General features: G+C 31.6%; 1 protein-coding gene across 1 annotated transcript; it reads right to left on the bottom strand.

The window, feature by feature from the left end:
- Window positions 1–3,338: 3,338 nt before the first annotated feature.
- On the bottom strand, window positions 3,339–16,495 carry LOC132722266 (uncharacterized). The gene is made up of 8 exons (XM_060706737.1): window positions 16,047–16,495; window positions 15,539–15,710; window positions 13,408–13,566; window positions 11,515–11,588; window positions 11,094–11,181; window positions 8,147–8,215; window positions 7,463–7,756; window positions 3,339–5,791 (listed from the first exon to the last, which is right to left on the bottom strand). Exons 1-8 carry the CDS (start codon window positions 16,092–16,094, stop codon window positions 5,451–5,453), a joined length of 1,245 nt encoding a protein of 414 aa, XP_060562720.1. The 5' UTR covers window positions 16,095–16,495; the 3' UTR covers window positions 3,339–5,450.
- Between the last annotated feature and the right edge of the window lie 798 nt (window positions 16,496–17,293).

The raw sequence follows: 17,293 nt of genomic DNA, 5'->3' as shown, positions 1-17,293 counted from the left end.
AAACACCCTATAACCTGTAGACTAATTCAGTACATGTATTATCATTTTATAAATTTAAATGCAAGTCTCCATCCATCATAACTGTTTAAGTCTTTAAATACAGAAATATTGTAAGTCTCATTCATTTAACCCAGTATTACTAAGGATTACACATGGTATGCCACATTACCACAGAATAATTCCTCAGGGTTTCCATTAAATATAAATATAGCATCCCTTTAGCATTGTTACTTGGATGGAGATCATAATCTAAAAGTAAAAAAAATCTCTAATTGTCTATATATATATCATATAATAAAGATTGAGTTGTATGAGTGTCTAAACATTAAATGCATATCTCTTGCAGTAACAAATACTGTCCCACTTTTAACATTCCTACTATATAATTGACTGCATATATATCAAGTGTTAAAAATTGATAATTTCAGGATGTTATCCTTTCTCTGTTTCAATATATGGACATGAGCATCTATATGCATAGCTTTAATTTTCTATCTTTCATTTTATTATTTTATTAACAATTTATATACAAACACATAGAAAATAATAATTAGTTTCACATAGTGGTAGCAAAAAACCTTTAGGTATGTACTAACTGAATAAACTAGAAAAATCCAGTCTAAGGTATATAAAGCCATTACAAAAATCTATCAATATTCACTCCTCAGGGCCTCTATGCTTTTGATGACCTTACAACTGGTAAATTTTATAAAAACAAAAAAAGTAAGTAATACATAAAATAGACAGAAAAGAACAAATAATTTAGTAAACTTGAGTTACTTCCCCTTAAAATAGAGAAAACCGGAAACCCAAAAGAACACCATAAACAGCAAAATTATGAAATGTTGCAGGCTCAGTTTTATTAAGCCATACATAGAAATGGTAAAGTATTCATTAAAAGTTAGATGACCATTTGACAGCAGTAACTGTAGAAAATCGGATAGCTTTCAACATCCGGATACTGGTACACTTTGTAAAAACAATCATTCTGTGCAATAGATAAACGTAATATGGATAAAATCAATAGGTTAATCGTTTACAACAGTGCTATTACCAATCCTTATACTCATTTGCAGGCGAACGTTCTTCTTGTAGGAAAATTTTGAAAATATATAAATGAATGAAAAAGAATACGGCATCAATGTAGACCACAACGATATTGGAAGTCCGGGATTTAGTATTGCCGATAAAGCAAAGGGACAAGCTGTTAAACTGAGCCTGCAATTTCGTGAAAATAATATCACAATGCACATGCTTTTTACATAAAGTTATTAAATACAAATATAACAACACATTTTTTTACTTGATTTTTACGAATCAAAATAAAACTTATTAACACAACATGACATTAACTGCTAATAATAACAGCTCCTTCCATAGGCCAAAATAAAAAGCATTCCATAAGAGACGACGCCGCTCACCGGCGTCGTCAATAACTCACGATGGCCCCAAATGCAATGCATGAGCATTTAATACGAGAACCCCAAAAGCGGAATTGAAAGATCATGTAACACAATTTGTTATGGTTTTAAATCATAAATATGATACTCAAATTAAGATTTATCAATATTGTAGGTTCCAAAAAGCATTATTTGTAAAACAATTACCTAATTTAACATTTCATGTAAATAAAAAATTATTTTCTATAAAGTTTAAGTCTAATTTTACAAAATAAGAAACGAATTCATATATTTTAATGATTACATATAATATGCACAAATATTTGCAGTAGATATTTTACATATTCTTCGATGTTTGAAAATTGTTTTATTTGCATAATTATGTACATTTATATAATATCACTTAGTTTGATCACAACATACAGGATACTTTAATCAGATTTCGAGGTGTACATAAATTGATGATAAAGTGATATATTTAAATGATACCAAGTAAGAAAATTTGATAATAATAGAAACAAATGACGTTTCTTGTTTTTGGATAAATGAGAATAAGCATTATTTAAAAAGTATAGCTCACTAGTTTTTTTTTTCACTGGTAACATTCTATAATTTTAACCTGAAAATACATACACGTTCTGTAAAGGTACGAGTTATGTTTAAGAATGTCGTTCACTGTGGCTGTTATGAATTTCTTTCACGATATTCCAAGACGCAGATATCGGAACTTTTCCTTTATATACAGTCAAGAAATCAATACAAAGTGTTTACAAATAAAACGTCCGTGACAATTAATCATGAAAATAGGTACGCGACCTGGCACACGCTAAAAACAAAGGACGTTCGGAACGTCGCAAAATACATAAAAAATACCAATACTTATAAATACTTTCCTGGATACACCGGAACATGCTACTTTCTTTTGAAATAATGAAGTGTGGAAGAAAGCGGTTACCTTCTCGCAAGCGTTTATAAAAAAGAAATTATAACAATAATTACTGTGTACCGTTATTACACTTATTTATTAGTAATACGCATATTTCCAGATAAATAAAGTAAAATATTGAGTAAAAAACATTGTTTGGTTAGTATTGAATGTGTAGATCCGAAGCATAAAATAAACATTCTAGGCAGCGTTCATTATTGCGTTTTTGCAATTGACGTTTCTCACGTCCTGACAATTTGCAGCGCTCTCCTTGGTCCATTTCTATCTTTTTTTTTGTATTCGCTGTTTTTGAATCGCTTGCGCCGGCTGAATACGAGTGATGTGCTGACCGATTCATTTTTATTCGTTAATTGAAGCAACATGTAAATTGTTAGCAAAATTATAGATGTCGTCAATTTCTAGTTTTTCAACGTTTGTCAGATTTTTCAATTTACGATATTAACTACTGATGTTTAAAACTTGTTTATTTAGACATCAATTGACGTCGAAATTCAAAATCAAGTAAATAAAACATGAAAAGACATTTTATCAGCATTTTTACCCTAAAATGACCGTTTAATTTAATTCAACGTTGGTTTAAATTTACATTTCGGCGAAAAATTTAGAAACTCTTTTGACTCACATCAATCAAGACACATCATGAATCCATGAACCTTTCAACATAACTTGCATGGTCATGTTTGCGCATAACACACTAGTAACCTCTCCTAGTCAGTATCACGAGCTATAATTGATGTACTAGATGTTGCTTATAAAAAAATAGATGATTTTTTTATATTTTTTGTACACTATTAAGTCTGATACAAACATCTGTTTGTTTAAGTCAAAGAAAGAGTCTATAACGCAATATGTAAAACAGCAGAACAAATTATACAAAATTCAATACACATTATAAACATCAAACATAATATTATGCAAGTGCACATGGTAACAGTGTCAGAAAAATGTACCGTATAAAGATATCTGTAGGTATTTTGCAAAAATGTGGCATTTTATCATGTTGAGTGAAAATATATACCATATTTCACGAAAAACGAAAAAATAACCTTTTTATTTAATTTCATTATCAAAGAAAATGGTAACGAATCCCCTTGCTTGCTACCAACTGCAACTGTACAGCGCGCAGTAATTTATGCGTAAGCACGCGCTGTTTGGCGCTACATTGTGACGTCATGTAAACAACTGTTTAAACGTCTGTACAGCGTTAATTACTGAATTAAAGATATTGGTGTTCGGATTAATTTTCTTAGTTAGACCATTTTCTATCATGCTAGATAGTTTTCAAAACAAAATTAAAGAAAAAGTTGTTTCGTATTTATCAGATTTTTCAAACAAAACGGCGAAAGAAGTCCCATAAAATAAATATGAGTTTTGACTCCGCCCACTTTCATATTTATATTTCATATTTATTTTTAAAAAATATGAAATATATATGACTGATATAGCACCATATTTCATGGGTAAAATTAAATAAATATATGTATTACCAGTGTTCTGTGAAAATAACATGGTAATCGAACTAGTGGTTAAATATACCTTCTATGTGTGTGATCATGACTCAGTCGCGGGTAATCGTATGATTTAAGAAATAATATATAGAGGATATTCAAGTTTTTTCTATAAATACATGATTTATTTTCATCGAGTGGTATGAAAATAAATATTTCATGAGTGGCGGCAGCCACGAGTGAAATATGGTAATTTTCATGCCACAAGATGAAAATAAATCATGTATTTATAGAAAAAACTTGAATTTTCTGTTTATTATATACATTTTTCTCTTTCTGGACATTAAAATTTGAAAGACTTTCCCTTAAATTTTAAGTACTGGCAGAATTTAAAAGAAAGTAGTCCGGCAAGACACCAGTGAAAATACGGAAAATATGTTTCACTGCAGTGAAAAATAAATTTTTACAGTGAAAATACGAAAAATCAAAATACATATTTTATTTCATCAATATTTCTCAATATTTCATTTATAAGTATATAATAAATCCCAAACTTTGATTTTATTGCTGTTTGGAGTTCGGATGAGGGGAATTATATCACGAGGGCGTAGCCCGAGTGATATAATGATGCGCATCCAAACGACAAATATTGATGTTATCAAGCAATAAAATCACCGATTTGGATATATTATTTCGATTCTAAGATGACATCAACAAATAGATGCTGCCGTACCTGATATTCAGCTAAATTGCGCCTGATTTGTTTCCGTACTTATTGTCAGCGCGTCAGATATTTAGTGGTTACGTCACGTGTATAATGATTACGTCTAAATATAGAACGTCAAGCAGTGATTTTATTATACAATTATTGACTAGTGAGCCATTGAATATGATGTGATATTCACCGGCAGATGACATATTGACCGAGGCGATAGCCGAGGTCAATATGACTTTCTGCCGGTGAATATCACATCATATTCAATGGTTCACTAGTCAATAATTGTTTTATTATATGAATAGGCTAAGAAATTTAAAAAAAATCAGAAAAGTACAACCTTATAATTATTATACATGTACAAATTTTGCCTCGTTGAAGCGCGGGAAAAAAGACGCACGTGCTAGGCGTGCAACGACTACGCGAACGCTGCGCATACAACAATAATTCAAGTTTATACTCATCATTGCGGTGTAACCTTTAAGTATAATAGTAAAGTATTGATATTTTAATCGAGAAATATGCCAAAAAGAACAAAAAGCAACAATTATTTTTGTAATTAACACGCGTAATTAACAGTCTACGGTGTATGATCATTGAATATGAGTCTCAATCTATTTTTAGACTTTGAAAATCCAATTCAGCCAGTGAATATGATACTACACCCAGTAAATATGATTTTATAAAAAGTTCTGTTGACTACTGTTTAGACCAATGAGATTGCAGCTATATTTAGATCATATAATAAAGCATAATAACACACACTTTCGTTTCTTCTATGTTTATAAGGGAAAAATGTCGTGTTAGAATGATAAACAAAATCGTAGGAAAGTTTTAAAAAATATACATAAACCATGGACATAGTCACGCCTGTCTGGCGACATACAGAAACTCAAAATTTACACCAGTCCAAAGATTTTATCGTCAATGGTAAAGCTCAGCTACACAGCCTTTTGCACGTTTTCTTTCTCCATTATTATCAGTCGATATTCTTCTTTCATTTCATTGAGTATAGATCGATCAACATAAACATTTGGATTTTTCTTCAGGACCTCGCAAAATTTCCCGAAAGTACTATATTTATCGTTCTCCACCCACTTCAATAGCATCTTATAGATGCATAAGGTCATAGTTTTGTTATCATACACTATATGATGAAGCGATACGTTTGGTATTCCTAACGCCGGAGCGAGTATTTCCCAGTTTTCTCCTAATGCTTGTGCAAGTCGAGCAGCTTCTTTGTCAGTAAGTTTCCACCCTTCGAAGAGTGAGTAATCTGTATCTAAAAAGCAAATCAGGATTAAAATCAAAGATTGTATCAATAATCATTTATAAATAACACGTACTAACGTTATGTTTTCATTAGATTCAAACATTTAGGTTCCATATACTATGAATCTTTTTGGTTATTGCAATTAAAAGTGGTTTGGGAATATAAACAAGTCGGCCATTGACCCCAATGCGCTCACCTAAGTACTAAATGCAATTGATATACAAAAGTGAAGTTACCAGGTCTAAAAAATATACAAAACAGGGTTTATTCTTTTGTGTAGGTAAGAAGTTGATATTTTAAGACAATACACCAAGAACTTTAAAGTTATGATCAAGGTTAAAGTTTGTGGATGGGAACAGTTATATAGACATGAAGGTTAAATTTGTAGATGGGAACAGAAATATAGTCATGACTGTATCAATAGCTCTATATTTAAAAAAAAAAAGAAAAAGAAAAAAAGTTGATGTAAAAATTTGTGATCTAAAATTAAAAGAAAATTGGTACTAGTTAGTCTTTAAGATTAAGTTTTAAGTTTTTAAAGGAAAACCTCCCCTTGGGCGGCCCATTTTTTTTACCCTAGGGCTATAATTTAAACAACATTGATAGAGGACCTATAGGTGATATTACATTACAAATATCTAAGCTCTAAGCCTTGTACCTTCTTTAAGTGTTTGTTTAATTTACATGGCAACAAGAGTCATGTATATCAAATATGTGCAAGTACGTTTAGTGCGCGCGTGATTTTTTCCCTAAATGCACTTTCTCTCTCATCGTAAATGAACACTTTCTTTGCAGATTTTATCTAAAGAATCAATTTTCATGCTTAGAAACTTGTTCGGATAAATATTCTGTCAGACACTAAATAAAATCATTTAGAAGGTGCTTCTTATTCTGACCAGTTCGTTTTTATAGTGTAGCTACCAGTAACTGAATAGATTTATCTCTAGAAATTAGACCTAGTATCTAGCGAAAGAGCATATAAAACGTTGTTTTTTTTTTAAATTTCATATTACATCAATCGAGTAGATGAAGATAAATCTACAAAACATTTTGGCGAGGCCTAAGATTTTAATTGATGTAAAAGCAATGATCCACTGCAGAGAATTATATGCACTATTCAGACCTGTATGCAATGAACGCAATGATGTCTCAATGACTTCCAATAAAGCGTTGCAGAAAAAACGGCATAAAATAACAGAATAAGAAAGTTATATGAATCGTAAGTGAATAATCAAACGTTCTCTCTCTGTGATAATTTTTTTTGTAGCCGAGTTCCTGGCAGTGACGTAAATAATTATAAATGAATCATAGATATTTTGTAACAGAATAAGTCTCAGTTCACGGTGTTATGTATCCTATCTAAATATTGAAGTGTTTATCTCCTTGACAATTTTGCTGGCATTATTTGGATGGAAAGCATTACATTAAATACATGAAATGAAGGTATTATGATAAATACTCTTTGAAATGATATAACAACAGACCTTTAGATCAGTTCAGGTGCCCGGCATCTATACCAATATACTTGACCTCAGTGACGTGTGAAGTTAACAAATATATCGATATATTTTTTAGATACCAGTATTTATCCAATGACCTTTACAAAAGGTTATGAAGTGCCAGGTCAGTATTGTTGGACAATTCATGTTATATATTCTAAAAGACCAAAATAAAAGTCACCTTTAGTCCTGGTTATGAATGATGAACTCTCTGTAGGCAATGACTCGCCATCATCGCTGAGCAACTTTACATCAACAGAATATTCAGTGCCTGGCTTAAGATCATCTAAGATACAGAAAAATGCTTCAGCAACATCCACAACTATTTTCTTTTGTGGCTTCTGTTTCTCTATGTATGTCACTACGTATTTTGAGTATGAGCTCTTCTTCTCATAAATGATTCCTTTCCAACGTACAGTTGCCGTTGTCTCAAATACGTCATCAACTTTAAGGAATACCGGCGATGCCAGAGGAGCTTAAAGAAAAATGTTAAGACAAGGTATTCATAATAATTATAAATTGTTTATAAATGAAAATAGGATACAGGAAAGTCATTCCGTCCTTCTAAATGAAAAAAAATAATATTTTTGTTCCTGAATAGATATGTTAATAGTTTATTGTCGCTTTCATACTTGTCGAATTTAGAACAATATATCTGTTACTATTTGTGTCTACAGGCATGTTGATTACAGTTCATTAAAGTGATATTTCATAAGATAATCTCCCAATCTAAATCAGTCAATAATGATCCCCAATATATGCCGGTGAATATTATTCACATAAATATTATCGAATTGATATTTGTTCCCGTAATGTTCTATAATACCTTAACCAAATTCAATATACTGATGATATTAACACTTACATGTAGTTTTTAAAGCTGAACATTGAATGTCATCGGCGTCATTTTGACTTCTTTCTTTCTTCTTTGTTTCTTAATAAAGAGATTTAACACAATATAAGATGGAAGAAAAGATTAACATAAATGAATGTAGTGCAAAAAATTGTCGTTAGCAAGTAAAAAAGAGTAAACTTACCCAAGTGGCGTGCTACGTAAATCTACATTGTAAAATGAAAACTAATTTTACTAGAACTATCGCTGAATGCGATTCATACCCCCACCAATGTCCTTGACAGATGACGACTTGGAAAGGTGGTTAAGGGAATAACTTTAGTAGCACAAATACATATACATAAAAAGGAATTATCTCTGGTGGAAAAAAGACAAATTGTACAGGTTATAGTATATCATTTATTGTAAAATCATGTTCGAAACAGTTACTAATAACCTTTCATTTTTCCAATGTACTAAAACAAACAAAAGCAGTGAAATTAAGAAAATAGCATTATTATGTCAAAATGTAATTAAAATTGGAAAACTTTGCATACTGAGCTTGTGACCCTTCATATATTATGTAGTTTCAAGTGAATATCTGTTCTAGTTTCAGAAACATTTAAGTATTAATGGTTATATCAGAACATTTTCTAAGCCTAAAAGGGGCATAACTTGTGTCATAATTCAATGGAATTGTAGAATTTTCGTCATCTGAGCTTGTTACAATTCATATAAATTTTAAGTTTCAATATCTGTTCTGGTTAAAGAAATATTATAGTAAATAAATTTTAAGACATAAAAATGGACTTAACTTTGTCAAAATACAATACAAAGTTATCCCCCACACTTTTTTTATTTATGATATTTATGAAACTAGACTTGCATATCTTACTTGCGACACTTTGTTTATATTTGAAGTTTCAAATGATTATCTGTTCTAGTTTTAGAAATATTCAAGTACATGTTAAATTTTCAGAACATTTTCTAAGTCAATTTGTGACCTTCAAGTGTGACCTTGACCTTAAGCCGGCACAAAGGTAACATGAGTTCTGCATATAACCCTGTTGAGGTGAACATTTGAGTAAAGTTTGAAGAAAATATTTCCATTAGTATAGGATTTATAGAGCGGACACAACATACTGTCTAATATTTGATTGTATGTAAATTTGAAGACTTAAAAAGGGCATAACTTTGTGAAAATGCAATACAGAGTTATGAAACTTGACCTACATATCTTAATTGTGACACTTCATATATGTTTTAAGTTTCAAGCAAATACCTTTTCTAGTTTCAGAAATATTCAAATACATGTTAAAATTTAAGAATATTTTCTAAGTAAATTTTTGACATTCAAGTTTGACCTTGACCTTAAGCTGGCATGAGGGTAACATGGGTTCAGCACTTTACCTTGTTAAGGTGAACATTTGAGGCAAGATTGAAGAAAATCTTTCAATTAGTGTATGACTTACAGAGCGGACACGACATACAGTCTAATCTTTGATTGTTTGATATTTGACCTTCAATTGTGACCTTGACCTTGAGCTGATACATAGGCAACATGAGACCCTTGTTGAGGTGAACATTTGAGCCAAGATTGTAAAACAACCTTTCAATTAGTGTAGGACTTACAGAGCGGACACCACATACTGTCTTATATTTGACTGTTTGATATTTGACCTTCTATTGTGACCTTGACCTTGAGCTGAGGCATGGACAACATGGGTTCTGCACATTCCCTTGTTGAGATGAACATTTGAGCCAAGTTTGAAGAAAATCCTTCAATTGGTATAGGATTTATAGAGCGGACACGATAATGGAGACGGACGGACGGACCGACCGACGCGACAAAGCAAATAGCTGTAATATGTATATCTATGCACCTTACAAATTCATCAACCGATTCTTCTGAAATTAGCTTTCATTTTACTATGTAGATTTACGTAGCACGCCACTTGGAAAAGATAAAATATATATTTTTTTCTTCTGGCTTATTGCCAGTTGATTGGTTATGATTAAAAATGATTTATTCAAAGTTTTGAATCATGTTTAATCAAATATTGTTTATAACTGTAACGTGCCTTTATAGATGATAGGATTTCCTTGATGCTTGATATGAAAATGAGGTGTTACTTTTCATGCTATTTAATATAGTTACATAAAAATCCACTTGAATTTCGAGTTTTCAATACTTTAGTACTAACAATTACACCTAACGCATTGTAAAAGTGATGCAATTGATAGACTTCGTAAATAGTTCAAGATTCCAAGTAATTAATCTAAAATATTTATAAATTATCTCTTGGATATTACCCCTTTAAAATGAAAGCTCGCAAGTGATTGCATGGTTCTTTGAAAGACGGCGAGAAAATTACAACCTATGGGTGGATGTCAATCCTGATGTGTAGCGTTATTTAGGAGCTGACTTAAATCAGATTTGATTACAAATTTGTTAACAATTAACTTATCGGCAATATATGTATAAAATCACTAAATATCATTATAAAATCTAGGCAGGTGAGAACAATTGTCACACATTAACCCTTAATTTGTTCATAGCTAAAATGTCTAGATAAAAATACCAAGGTGGGAATACTTTCTAAAATCAAACACACGTCTACTTACTTTAATATCTATATAAACACTTCCCATTGCTTAATATAACTTCCTTGAAAAACAAATAAATAAAGAGGTTTTCAGTATGAACGTAGAAGTTAAAAAAAATTCAGCTTTTTTTCTGTTGAATTTTACTTCAAATCGGGTTCTGTAAAGGTGCGATTTTCCAGTTTTACTGGTAGAGACAAATCCCATGTTGCCTTTTATGTTATTTATCAAGCACAATTTGGCACCCTGTTAGCTTCCTCGCATCAAATGATCTCAGGCGGGATCTGCGGGGAAAGTCGTTTGAAGGCGACGATCTTAATTAATCATTCAGGAAAAGATTTTTACTAAGATATATATCAAACGTTTTCCAGCTAACCTTCAGCACATACAAGCATCAGTTGCCTTAGTGTTCCCTCTTTTCCATAGGTTAGTTCTTCTCTTGATCCATCATCATTCCATCTTACCTAGGTTTGGTGATGGAACAAGTGTTAGATAAAGTGTTAAACGAAGTTCTTTAACATAGCGGCGTATAGTCTTTCCGGGTCAAAAAAATACTGATAGGTACATGTAAAACAGAAGAAAGAAATGTCAATAAAACTATCAATGAATCTAATCGTATAGGACAGAATTATTACAATACGAGTGAATTGTCTTTTTATCAAGTTTATTTATTTATTTTCTTATTGCTGAATTGATAATAAATGAATGTAATATAAAACAAATGTAGATGATCTGAAACTAAACTTTATGCCAGACATCAGACCTCATTGAAAGCATTCAATGCTTTATGTTTGTACCTGCACTTTGTTATCACCTAGGCGTTTAATGGCAATTCCAAGTACATGGGATGAGTTTCCTTCGTAGTTGTCTCCTACAATAGGTAACATCAACAAAAAAAATCAATAGATCACCGACAATCAATTAAACTATGCTAAATTGAAAAAAAGATCAGATTTCATTCAATACAATTTACATCGTGAGATCTCATGGTGCAAACGACAATTCAGTCGGTATGAAATAAATAGAGGTATTTATGCAGAGAATCTTGCAAGATATATGGTTACATTAACTTCTGTCATATTTTGTGATTACTATCTTAATTAAATGTGCTAATTATCAGAAATAATGGAAAACAAATGAAAAGCAATCTCTCATATTGTTCAATGATTATGAATTACTGTATGTGCTCGCATTGACTAGATATTTTTACTGTCTAAATAAACGAAATTCGACGTTCTGTCAGAGAACATAAAATAAAAAAGAAATATTCCTAAAGGAATTGAAAACAAGAAATGTGGACCGACACATATGTCCCCCTCCAGCAATTGGCTCATGCTATTGGTGATTTTGTTATAAATGGATACATGGAAACGTTCAGTTACAGAATTAAAGAAAATTCATCACCTACTTGTTATTACCAATCAATATTTGAAATATAAAGACCTTGGTCTTTGAACTATTGACCCCATTATGACTAATCAATTTGTGAAATATGAAGACTTTGTGATTAAAAGTTTTTAAAGTAATGAGTGGAAACTATTCTTACATTTAAGGCCACTGTGACCTTGACTTTTGAACTAGTGATCCCAAAATTAATAGGACTAATCTACTACATATCACTACTCAATATGTAAAATATAAAGACTATATGATAAAAATACTTTTTAAGGTAATGAGCCGAATCTCTGCTGACATTTAACGTCTTTGTGCCCTTGACCTTTGATCTAGAGACCGAAGAATTAAAACGGTTCAACTACAAAATGTACTACATATGACCAATTAATATGTGACATGAAAATATAGAGATAAATAGTTTTCAAGATGACGAGCGGATACTATTCTAACATTCAAGGGCCGTCTGATCTTGAGCACTATATATGACCTTGACCTATAACCTAGTGGGCCCAAAATCAAATTGGGACATTAACTTTATATTATCAATCAATATGTGAAATATGAAGTCTTTATTTCAAATTTTCAAGATAATGAGCGGAAAACACTTTGACATTTAGGGCCCCTGTGAACTTGACCGAGTGACCTAAAATCACAGGGGTTATCTGTTAGTTACGACCAACAAGTATTTGAAATATGAATACTTTGTAATACATTATAGTTTTTTAAGAAAATCAGCGAAAACCATGTGGTTTACCGACCGACATATCAACCAACCGACAGGCAGGCCGACCGACATAAGCAAAACAACATACGTTTGATAGCAGAACATACAATAGCAAAACAATATACTCTACGAAGAAGAGGAGGCATAAAAATGTCACTAAATTTGCAAACAATTAGTCGTCAACAACAAGTCGTCTTTATTTTTTCTAATGTCCCATCATTTTTGTAATGACAGTGTATAAATTTGCTAGGCATTAAAGTCAGCATGGCCGTTTTCACAAACACGACTTTGATATACTAGTACTATGATAATGTGAGTAAAGTTAGTAAATCGATCAGAAAAGTCTGATACTAATCCAGTCGAAGCTCTTTATTGTTAAAGCACTAGATAAAGTACTTAATTGAAAATATTAAGGAATTTACAAATCACCGTACTTTCAACATTTAACAACAATATAAAAAAATCTTGACGAATGTTAAACTCAAAATACTTATCAAAGTGTATATCATATGTTTTCTTAATAAAGATGAAAACATTTTAATTCTCAAATAAAGTTATGGTTGTATCCTACCAGGTTTGACTTTGCATCCAACAGATATTATGTCACCTTCTACAGGCACTCTGTCTTCATCAACGATAGTCAAGTCACATTTACCAAGCACATCCCATCTGTAAACATCTATGTCTCCTCCAATGTCCCATTCGACCCAACACCAATATTTGCGTAGTTCTGCAACAATTAGTAATATATGAAAGTTTCCTAAAGTTATTAAATAAGTCATAAAAACAAGAGAACAAAGAAGGTCCTATATCGCTTACCTGACTATAAATTCTTTAAATGACTTATATGATTTAAATAAGGAAGTTAATACTTCTGCTCAAGTCAGGATACTAAACCACATTTCATGGTAGAAATTTACATCCAAGCGAGCCTCTTGTTTGATGATTGATTGGGCTTACCAAAACAGCTATCAAGATGGTTCTTTAGAATGCGTATGTCACTTACAATACGCTACTGTAACGGTAGTTACGGAGTTAGAGAGGATCTTGAACGATCTTTCATTGACTAACAATACGGCAGATGCAGTCGTTTAAAACCGCTTACAGCAGGCCATTCGGTATGTATATCTATCTTTTCTTTGGAACGCACTTGAACAAAAGCCAAAATGAAAAAAAAAAGAAAATTCGCTACACAACGGTAAAGAAGCAGACAAAACATGCAACGGTAAAGAAGCAGTTCATTAGCTAACTCAAGGATAGATTCGCCATGGGTATTTGAGGGTGTCCGTGTGTTGCAGCTTTCGTTATCTCTCATGAATAGACTTAATCACTCCATATCAGCAATATCAATGTGTTTACAGTGATCTCAATCTCAGTGAATCTCCCCTTCTCAAGATTATTAACAGTTGTAAAATCTTTTCCGATACTTCATTTTCGTACTGGATTTTTTTTCTGGTCTGTCATGATCATAAACGTTTAGTTTAAAAGATTTAATACAACTTAAAGTGGAACATAAGACGTAGTTCACCTGTCATTATCACGAGAATATGAACGAAATTATTCAGAAAAAGCCAGAGTTATACTTAAACGCATTTGAGAAACATATTTGAAATTAAAAATACCTTGCCATGGCATTTTACATTGTCGTTTTAGAAACTTAACATACATTTACATTGTGCAGTCATAAATAAACATTGATATTTATTATAAGACTTCTTTCGATACACGTGAAGTGTCGTAGAAGAAAATAACTTGTTTAAATAGGCCAAATGTAATAATGTAATACAAACAAGAGTTTTTAAGATAAGAAATGTTATGAACACTCTACAGATTAATAAGGTCCATTTCCGTATAGTTATAATGTAAAAGCATAATTAGTATTACTTGTAACCAATTTGATTTTTATTGTTTAATTGCAAGTAAAACATTTTTTTACTTGCTAGCAGAGCATATACATAAACATATCAAATCCGTAATAGTGTGTTACAAGTGAACATGCTTACTTATTATATGATGAGTAACAGCAGAATTAAGAATGTATCGTAGCTTGACAAAACCTTTATCTTGCCGTGTGAAGATTTGGGTAAATTCTACCAATTCTTGACAAATTACCCACTGTATGGTCGTTTCCTTGATATAACTAACTGATTGGCGGGAGACATACGTTAACATTTTTGCAGAATTTATTCTAAAAATTACATTTTAGTAATACATTATTCAAGTAGATGTACATTTTAGAAATGAAGTAAGATCCAGTTGAGAAATTATTACAAGAAGGTTTGTAGTCTGTAAAAAAATATTCATTAGGAAACTGTTAAATGTTAAATCATGTTATTTTTTGATAATCTCATGTGAATGAACGACAGACATGTATTAAAAGCACCGTATGAACACATCTGTGGACGTTTCTAAATTCAAAATTTTACCAATTGATGATAGAATTTATTCATGTCTGTTTGACAGAATTTATTCATGTCTGTTTGACAATGTGTTAAACTTATAAACACTTAATTAAAATTTAAAGCAAGTCAATGTTTTTCTTTAATAACTTTCATAACAACGGTGTGCCTACTTACTAAGTTACACACATCACTCTTATGTCTGGTTGCATACATATCTTAAATATACCTTTACGAAGTATTCAATGGTATGCAGCAAACATGAGAGTTCCTTACTCACTTGACTGGAACAATATCACATACCATCGTACAAATGCCCAACAATAGTCCCAGGACCGCCATTGTCTTGGTTGGTCCACTTCCAATCGTTTCCACGTCTAACTCTACAGCCAATAGGTGCATGTTGTTGTAGGTATGTACCTTCTTTATATCGACTTGGGTGTAAATCGTTCTTAAATACTTTCAACGCCAATTCCTATTACATAAATTCGGAATCGAAATAAACCAGAGCTTTAGTTTGAACAGACATATACTTCTGTTTAAAGTATAGGACAAACAGGAATTTAAACTGCTATCATATTGCAAAGTGAACTGTCCATGTAAAGCTTCTTTAACGAAAGCATGAATTAGAAATTTATCCTTTCGGGAAATAAGTTAATATTAGTCAAATAAAATTGATCTGCAATAATTCAGATTTTCAAATTACCAGAAGGAATATTGAGGACATTTAGCAGGTTTAATTTTGCACCAGCCTTCTTACTATTGATCCAAATTTTAAATAAAAGATTTTATCGTACAAAACAATACATACCAGTTGCTCTACTGTTTTTTCTAGATCCGCCTCGTTAATGTCAGGCATGTTTCCCTTATGGATAGAAACGAGTTACAGTATAAATGTCATTTTTTTTAAATGTTTCAGAATTGGCTAGATCTGAAACACTTCGACTTAATTATCCACAATGAAAAGGAATTCTCATTAGTCAGAAATTCAAAAGTTCGATTATGAATTAGTGGCAAAATCGATATTAATGTTTAAAGTGCCTTCAAAATTATCTTTTTCAGTCAATATCATTTTACATTAATCCAGCATATAAAACACAGATAATAACATTAAGCATATTTTGCATACATTTACCTAGTTCAATTTAGAAATTATAAAAAAACTCATTACATAATAAAAATGAAAATTATAACCTCTTTTGTGAAATCATGTTGGTGTTTGCTTAGCATCTTTTGAACAAAAGACAACTGTGAGATTTGAAAACGCTGAAAAATGAGAAATTAAGAACCCTTAAAGAACGCAAAAAAACAACAAAAAAACGACAATTTAAAAATGATGTAGACTTGGTATAATTGAGCCATATTCATTGGCGGTAATGGAAAGTGCATCTTACCGTGCAAACCCCCTAGTACCGGCTTATGTATTATTAAACATTTTACATGGAATGTTTGAAAAATCAGCATATATGTTCATTGCCCTAAACGAGAAAACAATTGGCGGAAATAAATAAGTTGAAACTTTAAAAAAAGGATCGGAATAAGGAATGCTGCATATCACAGATAAGCTGTCAAAAGCAGGCAACAAATCCTAAAATTTATTAAGCAGAGTTCGAAGGAGGAATACTGGAATCATCCAACTAGAAAGTATCCGTAATGAAATAACTAAAAACACAAAAAACACAATATTCACAACGATAATGCCGTGAACGATCATGAATGATCAGAAATATAACAACCCTGATTGAATGGGCGGTATTTAAACATACAAGTTACTGTCTACGACCACTAGCACCGGCTTAAACAGAATTCAACATTTAATCATGGTAATGGTGAAATTTTGAACTAAGGAACATCCGCAGATGTGGTCATATGGCGGTTATCATGGATCCTTCAATGTGACTTTTGTGACATTCCATGAAAAAATTCTTATTTTCAAATCAGAAACATCCGTAGAAGTCACAGAACATGAAATAGATCTTTATTATAAAGTGCGTGAACATTATCTCTCATCGCTTCTTTTTCAAGTGCGTAAAATATAGGACCCAAGGAAATTCAATA

This window comes from Ruditapes philippinarum, unplaced genomic scaffold (assembly GCF_026571515.1).
Source record: "Ruditapes philippinarum isolate M1 unplaced genomic scaffold, ASM2657151v2 ctg8334_1_1_1_1, whole genome shotgun sequence".
In the NCBI taxonomy this organism is placed as follows: domain Eukaryota; kingdom Metazoa; phylum Mollusca; class Bivalvia; order Venerida; family Veneridae; genus Ruditapes; species Ruditapes philippinarum.
This window is presented reverse-complemented; position numbering and strand designations above follow the sequence as displayed.